This window comes from Meles meles, chromosome X, assembly GCF_922984935.1.
Source record: "Meles meles chromosome X, mMelMel3.1 paternal haplotype, whole genome shotgun sequence".
Classification (NCBI taxonomy): domain Eukaryota; kingdom Metazoa; phylum Chordata; class Mammalia; order Carnivora; family Mustelidae; genus Meles; species Meles meles.
The window spans coordinates 131,674,301-131,691,431 of NC_060087.1; the positions used below are offsets into that span (position 1 = coordinate 131,674,301).

The window sequence follows — 17,131 nt, forward strand, 5'->3', positions numbered from 1 at the left end:
CCTCTGGGTTCTTCACAGGGGTGGGGTCGTGAGGGGGCTGCTAGACAGGAAGGCTGGACCCTTAGAGCAACAAGGGTCCTTGAGCACACCAAGCTCTCACTGTAAACTTCAGTCATTATCGGGGTGTCTGGGTGGCTCAGTGGGTTGTATCCAACCTTTTTAAGATTGGATTTTTAAGATTGGATACACGCGAGCACACACGTGCACACACGGGGAGCGGCAGGCAGAAGGAGAGGGAGAAGCAGGCTCCTCGTGGAGCCGGAAGCCCGATGTGGGCCTCGATCCCAGGACTCTGGGATCATCACCTGAGCCGAAGGCAGACGCTTCACCGACGGAGCCACCCAGGCGCCCCTAAAACTCTTGATCTCAGTTCCGGTCTTGATCTCAGGGTTGTGAGTTCAAGCCCTGTGTTGGGCTCCATGCTGGGCTTGGAGCCTACTTGGAAAAAAACAAAACAAAACAAAAACCTCAGTTATCTGTAATGCCCATAACAAACTAGCAAAAGTACGGATTAATCTTTTTTTTGCAAAGGAGGCAGAGCGAGCCTAATGGCCTTGATTCAAAACCCAAATCTAGTAAGGCAGGGAGAAGCAGAGAGCAATTCCGTCCTCTCCAAGCTGGTTCCCGGGAGGGACAATGTCTCCAAAGGGCCCAGCAAGCCACTGTGAGCAACACACGCTGTGAGGTGAGGTGAGGGGGGCCGCCTTGGCTGAGCTCGAGGCCCTTGGTAGGAGCACAGGCCAGGCTGGTGGTGCTCCTGGTGGAAGCAGAAGCAAGCCCTGTAGAGCGAAGTGAGCTCCGCCTAGGTCTGCGGTCCACCCATGAGTTAAGATCCCCCCAGAAGACCACAAAGATCACCAGACACGAGATGAAGCCCCGGCCTGCACGAAGCTCCGGAATCGGCAGGGAGTCAGACCGTGGAGAGTAATAGACATGTGGAAGGAAGGAAAGATGGAACCACGGGAGTGAGCCAGTGTGAAGAGATCAAAGATGACCAGGACTGTAACTGTGTGACTCTGGAACTACTTCCAAATAAAAGTGTTTGAAAATAAGCAGCAGGGGAAGGAGAAGCAGCGGAGGGAAGTGTTGGCCAATTTGCAGTTGCAGGTCCAGATGCGGTATCACTTCCCCCCCACACACCCATTCGAACAAACAACTACGGATATTTACTGTATAGATGCTGCAATTTGATTCTTTCATACTATTTTTAGAGTAGTTTTATGTTCACAGCAAAATTTGGTTTGTCCTGGGATAATACCATTCACCGTATTAACTGTGTAAACCAGGAAACCCATATGGGTATTTCAGTAGATACAGAAGATGCATTTGACAAAATGCTCATAATTTTAAAAAATTTTTAGAAACTACAGGGAACTTCTAAAAAAAAGATTTATTTGACAGAGATAGGGAAGGAGGAGAGGGAAAGAGAGAATCTTAACCAGGCTCTACACCTAGCATGGAGCCTGGCTCCAGGCTCCATCTCAACCTTTTGATCATGACCTGAGCCAAAATCCTGAGTTGGTTGCTTAACTGAGCCACCCAGGTGCCCTCCTAAGGGAACTTTCTTAGTCTGAAAGAGTCTATCTACAAAAAAAAAAACCTTCCTTAATCTGATAGGAACTACCTATAAAAAATAACTAGAGTAAATATTATTTTTGATGTTGAACTTTTTTTTTAAAGATTTTATTTATTTATGTGACAGAGATCACAAGTAGGTAGAAAGAAAGGCAGAGAGAGAGGGGGAAGCAGGCTGCCTGCCGAGCAGAGAGTCCGATGTGGGGCTTGATCCCAGGATCCTGGGATCATGACCCGAGCCGAAGGCTGAGCCACCGAGGCACCCCTTGATATTGAACTTTTAAAAACATTTGAGGCCGCCAATTCTCAACAGTGTACCAGTGGTATGAGAGCAGTAAGACAGGAAGGAAATCAAAGGGATAATGATTGTAAAGAAAGGAAGAAAACATTCATTCTTTGCTGCTTGTAAGATCGTCTACACAGAAAACCCAAAAGAATTTATAGTTTTTTTTGAAATAAGGACTTAGAAAGTCTCCCAGCTGTAAAATCAGTGTGTAGAAGTATTGATTGTGTTTCTGTACACACAGCAGCGACAAAGAATTACAAAATATAATTGAAAGCAAGACACCATTTACAGAAGCTAGAGGGTAACTAGGAATCAATCTGACAAAATGTGTGGAAGATTTGTGTAGGGAAAATGTACTTTTTTATAACGATTTTGTTAATGGATTCTCTGACCCCAGTGAGGGGCTTGAGCACATGACCCCAAGATCAAGAATCTCATGGTCTACGGACAGAGCCAGCCAGGTACCCCCCATATGAGGAAAATCTTTTTTCGTAGTTTCCTTTTTTTAAAATTATGATATATACGGTACCAGTTTTTTTTTTTAAGATTTTTTAATTTATTTAACATGCAGAGAGAGATTACAGGTAGGCAGAGAGGCAGTGAGAGGAAGGAAAGCAGGCTCCCCACGGAGCAGAGAGCCTGATTTGGGGCTTGATCCCAGGACCCTGAGACCAGGACCCAAGCCAAAGGCAGAGGCTTAACCCTCTGAGCTACCCCGGCACCCCTCTCTTTTCCTAGTTTTATTTTAGTTTATTTTGAGAGAGAGAAAGTGTGTGTGTGAATGCAAGGGGGAAGGGGCAGAGAGAGGGGGTGGGGAGAGAGAGAATCCCAAGCAGGCTCCTCGCTGTGTATGGAGCCCGACTTGGGACTCAATCTCACGACCCTGAGATCATGACCTGAGCTGAAATCAAAAGTTGAATTCTTACCAGTTGAGCTACCTGGGTGCCCTATATGAGGAAAATCTGAACACTTTGTTGAAAGACATTAAAGAAGACCTGAGTCAATAAAGATCCCAAGCTCATGAACAGGAAGACTTGAGAATAACGAAGATGTCAGTTCTCCGGAACTGAGCTACTGAATATATAGATTAGGGGCGGCCAGGGGTGCTCAGGCAGGGAAGCGTTCACCTTCAGCTCAGGTCGTGATCCCAGGGTGCTGGGGTCGAGCCCCTTGTCAGGCTTTGCGCTCAGCGCAGAGTCTGCTAGAAGCTCTCTCTCCCTCTGTTCCTCTGCCCCCACCCCGTCCCACCCTCTCTCTAATAAATAAATCTTAAAAAGAATAAAAATAAATACATTGGATTAGGGCTCGCTCTAAGGAATGCCTCATGATCTCATCTTAACTCCATTTGCCAAGAGCCTATTTCCGAAAAAGGTCATGTTCTGAGGGTCCGGGTGGGTGTGAATTTCCTGGGACATTATCCAACGCAGCACAGATACCCTAGGACCTGGGTACACCTAGTAGCGCACCACGGGACGTATCCGCGATTCTTGGCGGCACCGTGGCCTTGCTAAGCAAAGTGGGAGACACTCAAATGTCTTCGCCAGCGGAATGGCTCAATGGGCGGCAGAATATTTATCGAGTGGATATTGCCGTCATATTCAGAGACGCATACTTAATGGGTACCAGCGTCTGAATGTTGCTGTCCATCCCCAACCGCCACCAGATTCCCGTGTTGAAACCTGGAGCCGTCATCACTGGGATTAGCGCCTCCTGACGCGCCCCGGAGAGCTCCGCCCCCTGCCGCCCGGGAGGACACGAAGCAGGGTCTGCAACCTGCGCGTGGGGGCCGTCACCCTGCCCCGCGGCACCCTGACCTTGGACTTCCAGCCTTTCTTTTTTATTATTATTTTTTAAATTTCTGCTGTTGATAACGACCCAGTCTGTGGGATTTTGTTCAAACAGCTGCAACAAATTAAAGCAGTTGGTAAAATCATAAGAACCGAAGTGCTGATCACAGAAGTTAGGTTCCCGGTCACTCTGGGGGACGTGAGAGGAAGGCGATTAGAGAGGACTGAGAGGGGACTCGGGGGTATATACGTTTGAATTGTTGAAATGGATGATGCCAAGGGAGCGTTCGCTTTGCTAAGTCATTGCACTGTGTATCTTTCTTTTGTGCCCTTTTCCAGGTCAGCGTGTGGGTCCCGCCAGCCGAGGGCAAGTGCGGAGTGTGGGGGGAAGGCAAGCCTGCGCCGCGGTCTGGGCGAGTGGGCCCTGCCTGCGGATTCCATCCTGCTGGGGGGTCGCACTTGGGGTGACTGGGAATTCGGGAGTGAGGCGGCGGCACCCGCCCCCTCATTCTCACAGCAAACTCAGCACAGGGCTCCAGGTTTGGGCAGCAGTGGTCCAGGGCCACCGACTGCCTCATTTCCAGGGGGTCGGAAGGCTCCCACAGTGGCCCTGGCCGCCTTCTGGCCCCTGGATCACAGCTATGGTGGGGGCCTCCTTCAATCCGGCCCTTCCAGGTCCTCTCCTGCCTGGCGATGGGCAAGGAGGATGGCTCTTAAGGGAAGGAGGAGCCCGAATAATTGTGGACAACCTGTCCACCAGGCACCTGGACATCTTGCATTCGTAGGTCATGAAGGATCTCACGGCAAAAAGACTGGGAGCCACAGGAAGCATCCCTGCGCGGGCCGCAAGACAAAGAAGCCAGCGGCTGAGGCAGCCTCCGCACAGGATGGCGCCATTCCGTCGAGCTCAAGTACAAGGAGACTAAGGCCTAGACTGCTCCTGGGCACACACGGAAATGGTCGACCCTCTAAGAAAAACCAGACCATGGCAAGCGTCAGATTCAGGCTTGCGATGACTTCTGTGCCTCCCTCCCAGCCCCGTCTCTCCTGCTTTCCGACATCCATCACGCCCTGTCGGGACTTACTGCTCCGTATCTCCCCAGATCAGAGTGTGAACTCTGGGGGGGGGGGGGGCCGCCCAAGTCTGACCCAGCGCCTGGCCCATAGCAAGTGCTTCAGGAAGCCTGGAGAGTCACCACTCCCAGGACTGCTAACAGCTCACAGAGGAATCAAAGCAGCCACAGTTTCCCCACTAAGGATGAGAGCATTTCAGCGAGACCAGCCGGCAAGATCACACTTGAGCGAAAGCCTTTGCCTTAAACTTGATTTATTTTTTTTTTAAGATTTTATTTATTTATTTGACAGAGAGAGATCACAAGTAGGCAGAGAGGCAGGCAGAGAGAGAGGAGGAAGCAGGCTCCCCACGGAGCAGAGAGCCTGATGTGGGGCTCGATCCCAGGACCCTGAGATCATGACCTGAGCCAAAGGCAGCGGCTTAATCCACTGAGCCACCCAGGCGCCCCTTAAACTTGATTTAAACAGTGCTTTTGCGTTCTTCAGTTTGCCTGTGGCCACTGGCCCCTCTTGTCATTCTGTCACCTTCTCCTGGTCCCCAGGACATCCATCCCTGCCCTTGATCCCTTCTCCTCCTTCGCGTGGCACAGTCCGAGAACTTCCCTCCCAAAACGTGTGCCTTCCTGGGTCTGTCCGGGGCCTGGAGGACTTTGCCTGCACTAGGATGCCATTTAGGGTCCTTGTTTCTTTCCCCATGGGGCACCAGCCCAGGCAAGCTCTCCAGGACTTTGGTGAGTGACTGAATGAGGGCACGCAAGCCCAGGGCTGTGCTGGCTGCCCCCCCCCCCCCCCTTTCCCTACCGCCGGCTGCCCCAGCTCTGGCTCCACCTTCTCAGTACAATTGCTCCCAGGGTCCCTGCCCCCATCCTGCCATCATACCACCTAGTCATGGGTAATCCCCAGTTCCACCTAGGCTGGTCCCAGACCAGCGAGGCACCAGCCTCTGGTTTCTCTAGCCTTCTCTCTCTGCCCCTCCATGATTCCGGCCAGGTTCCTGTCATTTCTCTCCCAGAGAGGCGACAGCCTCCTGTGGTCTCTCCTATAGCATTCTTACCCCTCCAGCCTGCTCTGCCTTCCCCCAGCCAGATCAGCCTTTTAAAATAATGACCCGATCATGGCACCAGGACTTCAAACCCCTCTGGGGCTTCTGGGGCTAGATACGCTGCAGTGCCAGCCTCTCCCCGCAGCGGGCCTGGACGTTGCCACTTGGGGGCCCCATAACACCCCAAATATAACTGTCCCAACTGACTTTATCTCTCAATCCCCAACTCAGAGAGACCCAAGAGCCACCGTTGGACACTGTTTTCCTCAACCACGTCCTGTCAAGCCCACCTCTTCTCCCCAGGCCGAACTGCCTCTGTCCTAGTCTGAGCCACATTTGGGACCGCTACAGCCACAATCTCTTCCAAGCAGGTTCTTGGACAAACAGAGGCAATCAGTGAGCGGAATTCGCTGAGCACAGGATCGGCCCTGGGTGTGGTGCTTTGCTTCAGCAGCCTCCTGGCTTGAGTTGCAAGTGTCCCGGGGTCTAAGGGGCAGGGGTGGTGGCCGCCCAACTCCCTGCAACTACAAATGGCGGGTCTGGCGCTCAGCTGACTCCGTCTGTCTGTCTTTCTTTCTTTTAAATATTTTATTTATTTGAGAGAGAGAGTGAGAGAGAGCACAGGAGGGGGAAGGTCTGAGGGAGAAGCAGACTCCGCATGAAGCTGGGAGCCCGATGTGGGGCTCCATCCTGGGACTCTGGGATCCTGACCTGAGCCAAAGGCAGTCCCCCAACTGACTGAGCCCCCCGGCACCCCATTCAGCTAAGTATTTCTGTTGAATGGATCCCTCAAAGGGAAATTGCTTGGTTACAGGTCAGATGCATTCTCCTGTTTGTTAGATGCTGCCAAATTATCCCCCCAAAATGTTCTACCAACCGATCCTCTTACCACTGTGCAGGGGAGACTCTACTTCCTAACACACTTACCGACAAAGGGCATTATCAAACTTTCTTCTTTCTACATATTTTTTAAAAGATTTTATTTATTTATTTGACAGACAGAGATCATAAGTAGGCAGAGAGGCTGGCGGGGGCGGGGGCGGGGGGTGTGTGTGAAGCAGGATCACCGCCGAGCAGAGAGCCCGATGCGGGGCTCGATCCCAGAACCCTGGGATCATGACCTGAGCCGAAGGCAAAGGCTTCAACCCACTGCGCCACCCAGGTGCCCCTTTCTATATTTTTATTAAGAAAAATGTCAAACATCCAGTGTATCAGTTTCCTTGGGCTGTTTTGACAGAAATCTCTTCTTTCCCGGTTCTGGAGGCTAGAAGTCCAAAATAAAGGCATGGGTGGGTGCACGCTCCCTCTGAAAGCCCTCGAGAAGAATCCTTTCCGCCTCTTCCAGCTGCTGGCAGGGCCGGGGACTCCTTGCCTGGCTGCTGCAAAAATCTGTTTCCATTGTCACATGGCCTTCTTTCTGGCGCCCAAACCTTCGGCCACACTAATCCAAAAGAAAAGAGAGAAAGCCCAAATGAATAAAATTATGAATGAAAAGGAAGAGATCACAACTAACACCAAGGAAGTGGAAACAATCATCAGAAGTTATTTTTTTTTAAAGATTTTATTTATTTATTTGACAGAGAGAGATCACAAGCAGGCAGAGAGGGAGGGGGAAGCAGGCTCCCCGCGGAGCAGAGAGCCCGATGTGGGGCCCGATCCCAGGACCCTGAGATCATGACCTGAGCCGAAGGCAGCGGCTTAACCCACTGAGCCACCCAGGTGCCCTCATCAGAAGTTATTATTAACAGTTATATGCCAATAAGCTAAGCAACCTTCCTCTTCTTATAAGGACACCAGTTATGGGGTTTAGGGCCCACCTGAATCCAGAATGATCTGATCTTGATTACATCTGCGAAGATCCTATTTCCAAATAAGGTCACATTTCCCAGTTCTGGATGGATAATGCATTTCAGGAGGTCACCGTTAAATCCAGTACATATAGCAAGGTCAAAAAAAGCTTAACAGTACCAACGCATAGATCTGCCCCCTAGGTTTTGCCATGAACATTTACTATTGTTTTACCACAAACCGGTCTTTGTACTCACACTTCCCTCCGTTTTATTTTTGGTGCATTTCAAACTAAGTTGCAGGCATCAGCTCACTTCCTCCTAAATCAATCAGTGCACATATCCTTAATGCGAGTTCGATCTTGGATTATAGCTACCGGCTTTTTGTTTGTTTGTTTCTTTTTTTTTTATTCGTTTATTTGTTTATTTACAGCATCACAGTGTTCATTGTTTTGGCATCACACCCAGTGCTCCATGCAGTACGTGCCCTCCCTATTACCCACCACCTGGTTCCTCAACCTCCCACCCCCCCCCCACCCCCGCCCCTTCAAAACCCTCTGGTTGTTTTTCTGTTTGTTTGTTTCTAACAGTCACCATTCTGAGAAATCAAAAATGGCACAGAAAAATAGTCTTCCAGTTCATCTGAGGTGGTGTCTCCCACCTTATGACTCTAGCTGTCACTGTCTCTTTCCACTCTTTAAAGCACACCGAGAAAAGACAATCTACAAGGATGTCTCCTTCCTCCCATTGACACCGCTCTTGCCAAAATCTCCAGTTGTTGCTAAGTCCAAGAAAGTTTTCTGTCCTCATCTTACCTGCTTCCTGGCAGCAGCTGACGCTGACATGGTTAATTTTGGTGTCCTTGAAACCACGCTTCTCCCTTCCTCCCTCTCTTGATCCTCTTCCCCTCCTCCTTGATGATCCTTCTCTGATCTCTCTCCTGGACCCTCCTCCTCCCTGCCCATTTTCAGTGCTGGACGTTCCTCTGGACATTAGCCTGGGTCCTCTTCCCTCCTCACCTGTCTCAGGGAGAGTCCATCTGCAGGAAAGAGAAACCACCCCTGCAATTTTAAGCGGAAGGAGGATTAAAGCGGGGAGACACGAAGCCCCGCGAGTGGGGGACCGAGGGAGCGGAACCGTCCCAGCCCCGCCCCACTCCCGTTCCCAGCCCGTGGGAAGGGGGCGCGCGCTGGGAGCCAGCGGAGCTCCGCCCCACCGCCTTTCCTACTTGGAGCGTGCGCGCCTGGAGACACGCACAGCCAATCCGTGGAAAGGAGCGGCCGTGAGTGGCGTGAGCTTTGCCCAGTCACCTGCTGATCTGGCGAGCAGGCCTGCGCTCGAGCCAATGGTGGTGCGGGGCGGGGCTCGGGCGGGGGCGACTGTCACCTGATCTGCGGCGGCAGCGGCGGCCGAGGCGGCGGAGGCCGAGGCTGTGATGGCGGCGACGGCAGCGGTTCGGGCGCAGGCGGGGACGCGGCAGGCCCCAGCGCTCTGGCAAATGCGGTGGCTGCCACTGTTGCTGATGGCGGTGGCGGCGGCGGAGCAGCAGGTGCCGCTGGTGCTGTGGTCGAGTGACCGGTGAGCGTGGCGGGCCGGGCCGGACCGGGGCAGGCTGCGCTGCGCGCCGCGGCGGCTGAGGTGCCCTCTCCCGGCTCCAGGGCTGTCCTCAACGAGCGGCGGCCGAGGGGGGCAGAGGGGAACTGTCCCTTCCTGGGCGGCCCGTAGTGAGCCAGCGGGGTCAGGACTCGGGGCCCCACGCAAAACGATGGGAGCCCATGAGCTTCAGATCCCAAGCCATATGCCCCCACTTGACAGCACCTCTTGTGTCCCCTGCCAGGGACTTGTGGGGTCCTGCGGCCAACACCCACGAGGGCCACATCACCAGCGACTCGCAGCTCTCTACCTACTTAGACCCCGCCCTGGAGCTGGGCCCTCGGAATGTGCTGCTGTTCCTGCAGGACAAGGTGCGCCCGCCGCAACCCTCTTTCCCTCAGTCATCGGGAAGAAGTCAGGCCCCTCCCCCCAGGACACTGAGGCCCATTCCCCAAGGGAAGCTTCAGTGACCTTGTCCCAACTGTAGGGACGTGTGGCTCCTCTCTTGGGAAGGACCGCAGGAGATGGTTCAGTGGGAACCCTGCGGCCCTTGAAAGGCGCTGACTTGATTGGGCGGTAGCTGGGGGGTCAGAGGCCAGATGCCTACTGAGTACCGAGCACTTATCTGAGCTCCCCTCCGTGGTGGGGATTATCAGCCCTCTTTGTAGGTGGGAAGACTTATGTCCAGGGATGGTAAATGACTTGCTTAGGGTCACACAGCTGATGGGTGACAGAGTTGTGATTTCTAACTTTGATGATCATAATAGAGATAATCGAAATGATCATTTATTGAGTGTTTCATAGGCCCTGTGCTCAGGTGATGTCATTATCTTGGTTTTACTGCCAAGGAAACCAGGGCTGGTAGAGGTGCGACCACTGGCTGCTGTTCCATGGTTTACGGACACCGCAGTAGGTTCCAGCCTGAGTCTGTCACACACACACCCACCCACCCAGCTTGTGCTCCTGGTCACAGTTTCCCTGCCATGCTCATCTCTGCCTCCAAAGCAGGCATATGGCCCACGAGGAGATTCTAGGGCGTTCAGGAGATTATCGAGCCTCTGCTTATTCCTTCCTTCGTGGTGGCTTGTGTGGCTCGTTCCCCTTCGTGGTCTTGCTCCGTTGGCCTGTGGGCAGATAGTGATGGGTATGCTGGCCTGTAGTCCTTCTGAAAGGTGGGAAGTCATGTTGTTAGACTGGAACTCAGTTTTCATTCTACTACTTCCCAGCATTTGGACAAGTGAGATAATCTGTGAGTGCAGGTTCCTCATCTGTAAAACGAAGATACCAGAGACTGGAGCAGTTCTTATAAGCCTTGTAAAACATCTGTCCGGGGTTTCCTTATGGCATCCATCCATTCATTCATGCCCACTGTGTGCTAGGTGTCAAGTGTTGGGGACATAGCAGTGAGGAGAATAATCCAGGTCCCTGCCTGGAGGAAGCTGACATTCTTGTGAGGGCAGCACGTAAATGCTAAGTCGGTGTATGATACAATGTCAGTGCTGCAGTTCTCAGAGAAGAAGGAAGCAGGCCAAGGGAACAGAATGATTGGCGATGGGGGCGCCTGGGTGGCTCAGTGGGCTGGGGCCTCTGCCTTCGGCTTGGGTCGTAGTCCCAGGGTCCTGGGATCGAGCCCCGCATCGGGCTCTCTGCTCAGCAGTGAACCCGCTTCCCCTCTCTCTCTGCCTGCCTCTCTGCCTACTTGTGATCTCTGTCTATCAAATAAATAAATAAAATCTTAAAAAAAAGATAGGGTGATCAGTCAAAGGCGCACCGGGGAGGGATATCTGAGCAGATGCCTAAATGGACAGAGGGATGAGCCATGTGGGTATGAGTGGAGGAGGGTTCCTGGCAGAGGGAATAGTAGGTGCAAAGGCCCTGGACAAGGAGTGCTCTTGGCGAGCCCGCGTGGGAGCTGCCGTGGCTGGAGGGTGGTGGTAAGGGAGATAAAGGGGTGGGAGGTGGTTAGCCGGGTAGCCAGGGGGTGAGGTGGGGGAAGGGTGCTTGCAGTCTGAATGTGGCAGGAAGCTTTGGGCCGTTGTGAGCAAGCAGTACAGAGAGGACACGGTGGCGATTTGTGGGCTTTCAGAATGAGGGCTCAGGCAGCCACATAGGGTTAGGATTCCTGTCAAGGGGGGAGAGGAGGCCGGGCAAGTGTGTACACTAAACACAACGGCGGGGGGGGGGGGGGAGACTGATTAAGATTGCCTCTGGGCCTCACTGGGACAAGCTGGAGGAGGCAGGGAGTTGGGGTGGGGCTGGAGCCGGAGGACAGCTCTGGGTTGTGGGGGGAAGGGTTGCAGTCAGCTGTGTTCCGGAGCCCGGAGACTTCAGTGCCTTCTCCGGCATATCCAACACCTTCACCTTTCGCCCCTCCTCTACCAAACCCAGGCAGGGAAGGAACCTCTTGCCCTCTCTTAAAAAGGGTCCTGTCCAGCCCGGACGTGGGCGGTGCTAGCCGATGCCACCCCCGCAGGTTCTCCTTTTCTCCGACTGCCACTGCGGCCCAGGGGATGGGACGTGGGGGGCGGGGGCAGTGGATGTTCCTCAGTGCCCCCAGCCCCTCCCCCAGCTTCCCTGTTCCCTGCCTAGTTCCTCATCTGGGGGCAGGTGGCTGACTCCTTACCACAAGTCAGCTGCCCGCGACTTCCTCCCAGCCCCATGACCACCTGCCATGTTTTCCCACCCTAGCAGGAAGGTGCTGGAAGAAGAAAAGAGAACCTTCCATCCCTCCACTGCCTACCCCCAAACATGCCTTTGGTCATTCTTTTAACTTGACCCTTTGTGATCGTAAGTGAGATTTTGCTGTCCCTGCAAAAGCGCAGGGAAGGTGTCTGCCCTGCCTGGGCCCCAGCCCCGCCTTCTGAGGCGTCTTCTCTGCTTCCCACTAGCTGAGCATTGAGGACTTCACAGCCTACGGTGGCGTGTTTGGAAACAAGCAAGACAGCGCCTTTTCTAACCTGCAGGTGAGAGTCCTTTCACAGCCCAGGGCCGCGGGGCCTGTCCTGCACGCCCTCCCCCAGCGCAGTAAATGCTGTCCCCTTAGGAACCGGAGGTGCTGGCCTTGGGGGCAGAAAAGCCTGAGGTGTCCCGGGCCAGGAATGTAGGGTGTTTTCTTTCTGACCTCGGGCCAGGAATGTAGGGTGTTTTCTTTCTGACCTCGAGTAAGACCCCGGCGTGTGGGTGTGGGTGTGGGTGTGCCTTGCCAGAGGGGCCGCCAGAGAGGTTTGTGGGCCGGCCCAGGCCCACTGCTCCCTTGCTAACTCATCCTTCTGCCTCTCCCTGGCCCCCAGAATGCCCTGGACCTGGCCCCTTCCTCTCTGGTGCTTCCTGCTGTTGACTGGTACGCAGCCAGCACTCTGAGCACGTACCTGCAGGAGAAGCTCGGGGCCAGCCCGCTGCACGTGGACCTGGCCACCCTGCGGGAGCTGAAGCTCAACGCCAGCCTCCCAGCCTTGCTGCTGATCCGCCTGCCCTACACATCCAGGTACGGCCCGGCCTCGGAGCCCGGAGTGTGGCGAGGTGCCGGGCTGTGGCGGCACAGCCCAGCTAGAGACGGCCGCGCTCCTGTTCAGTACCTTGAAGCCGTAGCAGAAGGTGCTTCGTGTGTCCAGAAGAGGCGGGAAGGGCCTCTGGTCAGCGGTGACTCAGGACTTAGTGCCTGGCCCTGAGTGAGGCCTGTTGGGCTCCAGAGATGAGACAGGCTTGGGCCCCGCTGGTGGGGGAGCTCACTCCCCAAGCCGGGACACGTTCACAGAGCAGCTGGCAGGGCCTCGAGTGCGACTGTGAAGCTGCGGCAGAAGGGGCAAGGGCAGGGCCGTGGAGCCGGCAGAGGCGCAGAGGGAGGAGTGAGCGTGGCTTCCAGAGCCCCTGGCTTGAGTGTGCTGTCGGATGGGGCTGGTCGGGGAGGACAGCGGCCTGGAGGGGAGGGGAGGCGTCCCCAGGTGGCGGGGAGCTGTCTGCGGGGCAGGGGCCCTAACGCTCTGCCTCTGTCCCATAGCTCAGGTCTGATGGCGCCGAGGGAAGTTCTCACGGGCAATGGTGAGTGGGGCCGGGGAGGGCACATGTTTTCCAACCTCATTCAGCCCTTGGCCGCAGAGAGCTGCCTCAGAGCTCCTGAGTCACTCTGCGTTTCCAGGGTGGCCCTCGGGCCTCCCAGAACAACTGGCAGCTGAGCAGAAAGATGCGGACCCCCAGGCCTCGCCCCTCTTCAGCTGGGCAGCGCGTTGGCACTCCTGGGGGCCTTCCGTGGCAGAGCCCGCAGAGTCGGTCTCCACGCTGGCAGCACAAAGCTTAGCATTTGGGGTTTAATAGACAAGCACTGTTTCAAAATCAGAGCTGAGGACTTCTTTTCTGCTATAAAGGACAGCCTTTCCCCATGGAAGGGTCATCGAAAACCTAGAAGTGAATTTGGAGTTTTCTAGATCTCTGTGTCTTTTCTCATTTAATGTGGTTAGGGCTTGGCCTTAGGGAGCCAGCTCCTGAGGCCGCAGGTGTCCCCGGGGAGGCGGGGTGGTAGCTGGGGTAAGAAGTACCCGCTGTTAGGGACCCTCGATGGAAACGAAAACATTGGTGAAGGTTGATGGAGCCAGCTGTGAAGGGCTCAGGGGCCCACCGCAGAGGACACGGCAGGTGCCAGGGGTGGGAGACTCCACACTGCAGACATCCGGTGGTCTCTACCTCAGCGAGGTGATCCCACTGAACACCAGCAAGAGAGGCCACTAATGGGGCACATGGCACGGCCCAGCCTCGGGGCTGCTGGCTTCTGCTGGCTGGCATCAGGGTGTTAGTGTGAGGAGCCGCGCGTGACCTGGGTCTCGGCTCTCTCCGTTGCTCCTCAGATGAGGTCATCGGACAGGTGCTGAGCACGCTCAAGTCTGAAGACGTCCCGTACACAGCGGCCCTCACGGCGGTGCGCCCTTCCAGGGTATGTCGTGTCCCCTTCGGCAGGGCCTTGGAGGGAGTGTGGCTCTGAGCAGAGTGCCTTAGGGGGCCGCTTTGTTCCCTGGGCCTGTGTGGGGGACGAGGATGAACCAGAAAGTCCCGTTTCCTCCTTCCAGGCTGCAGCTTTCCATCTGGCTCAGTGGGCCTTACGGGCTGCCGTGTTCGGACACTGTGTCCAGGGGTTCTAATTTGGAGACACTAGGAAGAGCTCAGGGGCGTACGGGTCGGCCAGGAGGAGCTTCCTGGCCAAAGGGCCTCTGAGTTGAGCAGTAGGACTGCAGGTGCTGGAGAGGGTGCTCAGCGGGGAGAGGGAGGGCAGGTCACTTGCTTCTGGGCCATGCCCTCAGGGCCACTGAGAGAGGGCTTGTGGGTTGTCTGTGCAGGTGGCCCGTGATGTCACCATGGTGGCCGGGGGACTAGGTCGCCAGCTGCTGCAAAAGCAGTCGGCGACCCCTGGCGTCCACCCCCCCGTGAGTTACAATGACACTGCGCCCCGGATCCTGTTCTGGGCCCGGAACTTCTCGGTGGCGTACAAGGACCGCTGGCAGGACCTGACCTCCCTCACCTTTGGTGTCCAGGAGCTCAACCTGACGGGCTCCTTCTGGAATGACTCCTATGCCAGGTAAGGCAAGTGCCTGTCACTGCACGTGGTGGGGGGTCGTCGCTGTGGGAAGCAGGTAGAATCGTGGGGTGGGGCCTGCTCAGATCTCGGCCTCTCCATGCCTTCTAGGCTTTGCCTGGACCTTTGGTTCTGAACACTTCCCAGTCACTGCGGAACCTGACACCCCCCCCACCCCTGAACAGCCTCAGGGTGACAGCCAAGGGTGTCTGCCAGGCCTGAGTTAGTTCAAGGGCTTCTGTAGCCTCCCTTTGTGGTGAGAGAGACCACCTTTATCCCCAGAGTCCACTGTGCGCATCTCAGCAACCGGAAGGCGGGGAGCTGAAAGGAGTGGGAGTGGGGTGGGCCCAGGGCAGCCAGAGGAGGGCGCTCTTAGCTGCAGGGGGGAGCCTGGGTGCTGGTTTCCGGCCTAGATGGGATAGGGCCTCGGTTTTCCCATTTGTCAGGGGGGGGACACTGCCTCTTCAGGTGGCTGTGAGGTCCTGGGGCAGCTTAGGTAGCGTAGACCTGAGGAACTTGCTCTGCTGCTAGATGCTAGGGGCCCTCCCAGAGCCCAACAGCTCACCTCTTACTCTGGTCCTGCAGGCTATCGCTGACCTATGAACAACTCTTTGGTACCACAGTGACGTTCAGGTGAGTCCGAGGGTCGGTTGACATGTGGGTGGGCTCGCATGGCTCCAGCCTTCCCAGCTGCCTGACACCCCACACGGCCTCCCTCAGGTTCATTCTGGCCAACCGCTTCTACCCGGTGTCTGCCCGGCACTGGTTTACCATGGAGCACCTGGAAATCCACAGCAACGGCTCAGTGGCCTACTTCAATGCCTCCCGGGTCACGGGGCCCAGTGTCTACTCCTTTCACTGCGAGTATGTCAGCAGCCTCAGCAAGAACGGCCATCTCCTCGTGGCCCGCTTGCAGCCGTCTCTCTGGCAGCTGACTCTTCAGGACTTCCAGGTGGGACGCGGGGCCGGGGGTGGGGGGGGCAGACTGGAGGCGGCGGGAGGGAGGGATCAGAGAACGGAGGAGCGCCAATGTCTGTGGGGCTGGGGCTGGGCTTGGGAGTGGGGGATGGGAGCGTAGTTGAGAGTCCTGTGTCCACAGTGCCCCCTCCCATGTGGACTGCCTGCCACCTTAGGAACTCACTGGGTCTCCCTGTGTGTGGGCCACACGCTCCTTTGTGTCCCTCCCAGATCCAAGCGTTCAACGTGACCGGCGAGCAGTTCTCCTACGCCAGCGACTGCGCGGGCTTCTTCTCCCCGGGCATCTGGATGGGGCTGCTCACCTCCCTGTTCATGCTCTTCATCTTCACCTACGGCTTGCACATGATCCTTAGTCTCAAGACCATGGACCGCTTCGACGACCACAAGGGTCCCACCATCTCTTTGACCCAGATTGTGTGATCCTGTTCCTGCGGGGGGTTGCGGGCGTGATGGCGTCCAGGTTGTTGCTTTCCCACCTCGAGGCACACTGGACTGAAGGGCTTCCCCTCTTCCTACCATAGCATGAACCCCCACTTGCCCTCAGCCTGTCTTGTTCCCTATTCAACCCACTGAGGGGCTTTCGACCCCCCATCTCTACCAACAAGGTGTACATATTCTTCATAGATAGTAGACAGATCCTCCAGGCCCAGTCGTTGTAGGGGGAAGAGGACATGCGTTCTGGGCCCCCCTCCTGCCCCTTTGCCCCTTCTGTATTCTCATCTCTGTGTCTTCTCCCCTTGCTGTTTATAGTGCTTTTGTGTAGCAAACGCTCCCTCCCCAGGCTTTATGGGGCTCCATGCAGCAGGTAGAAGCTGATGTCCCCTGCGTTTGGGGGTTGTGGAAGTACTATTTAAGTGTCCCGCTTGGCTGGTGTCATTGTCTTTTGGTGATGTGCTAATAATAAGCAGTACACTGGGGTTTATCTCTGTGGCGTGAGAAGGAAGGGATCTGCACAGCAACTGGCCTGGGTGTGATCATTGGTTTTCTGGCCTATTCCGGCCAGGTGCCTGGCAGGAGGCTGGGTTTCTCGGTGGTTTCCTTCCTAATAAAATAAAGACAGGTTGCCATGCTCATAGGACTCTTGGCACTCATTTTGCACTGGGCGCGAGGGGAGGCGCTGGGCTCAGGGCTGCGGGGACAGGCACCCGGATGTAGCTGTAACGCAGTCAGGCCAAAGGCAAGGCCGAAGGGTCTTCAGCAAGACGGGCCCCTAACTGGCGAGGGTACGGAAGGGCTGCGGCGCGCAGGGTGGGGGAAGAGCGGGGCGCCCAGTGCCCGGGGGCGGGGGGAGACCGTCGTGACAATAGCCCGCTTCCCACCCCGAGGGGAACGCCCCCGGCTGCCGCAGCGGCGCGCGCCCGCCTCTCCCAGCCTCCTGGGGGGCGGGGCGGGCGGGTCGCGCGCGGCTCCCGCGCACGGATCCCTCGCGGACCGCAGCACCGGCCGCCG

The 17,131-nt window shown here is 55.8% G+C and overlaps 1 protein-coding gene and 1 long non-coding RNA gene across 2 annotated transcripts; one reads left to right on the forward strand and one right to left on the reverse strand.

The window, feature by feature from the left end:
• Positions 1–6,839: 6,839 nt before the first annotated feature.
• Positions 6,840–8,756, reverse strand: LOC123935138. Its single transcript, XR_006816879.1, has 3 exons — positions 8,367–8,756; positions 7,582–7,655; positions 6,840–7,205 (listed from the first exon to the last, which is right to left on the reverse strand). It is a non-coding gene; the product is annotated as an uncharacterized LOC123935138 (long non-coding RNA).
• Positions 8,757–8,931: 175 nt separating this feature from the next.
• ATP6AP1 (ATPase H+ transporting accessory protein 1) lies at positions 8,932–16,753 on the forward strand. The gene is made up of 10 exons (XM_045996142.1): positions 8,932–9,129; positions 9,389–9,515; positions 12,033–12,107; positions 12,435–12,628; positions 13,142–13,182; positions 13,983–14,068; positions 14,469–14,707; positions 15,290–15,337; positions 15,425–15,656; positions 15,893–16,753. Exons 1-10 carry the CDS (start codon positions 8,987–8,989, stop codon positions 16,100–16,102), a joined length of 1,395 nt encoding a protein of 464 aa, XP_045852098.1. The 5' UTR covers positions 8,932–8,986; the 3' UTR covers positions 16,103–16,753.
• The last annotated feature ends 378 nt before the right edge of the window (positions 16,754–17,131 follow it).

Excerpts from the sequence above, each read along its gene's own strand:
- ATP6AP1 (XM_045996142.1), top strand. The coding sequence starts at position 8,987 with ATGGCGGCGACGGCAGCGGTTCGGGCGCAGGCGGGGACGCGGCAGGCC. Across the intron at positions 9,130-9,388 it reads GTGCTGTGGTCGAGTGACCG|GGACTTGTGGGGTCCTGCGG; the intron begins GTGAGCGTGGCG and ends GTCCCCTGCCAG. Across the intron at positions 14,069-14,468 it reads CGGCGGTGCGCCCTTCCAGG|GTGGCCCGTGATGTCACCAT; the intron begins GTATGTCGTGTC and ends TTGTCTGTGCAG.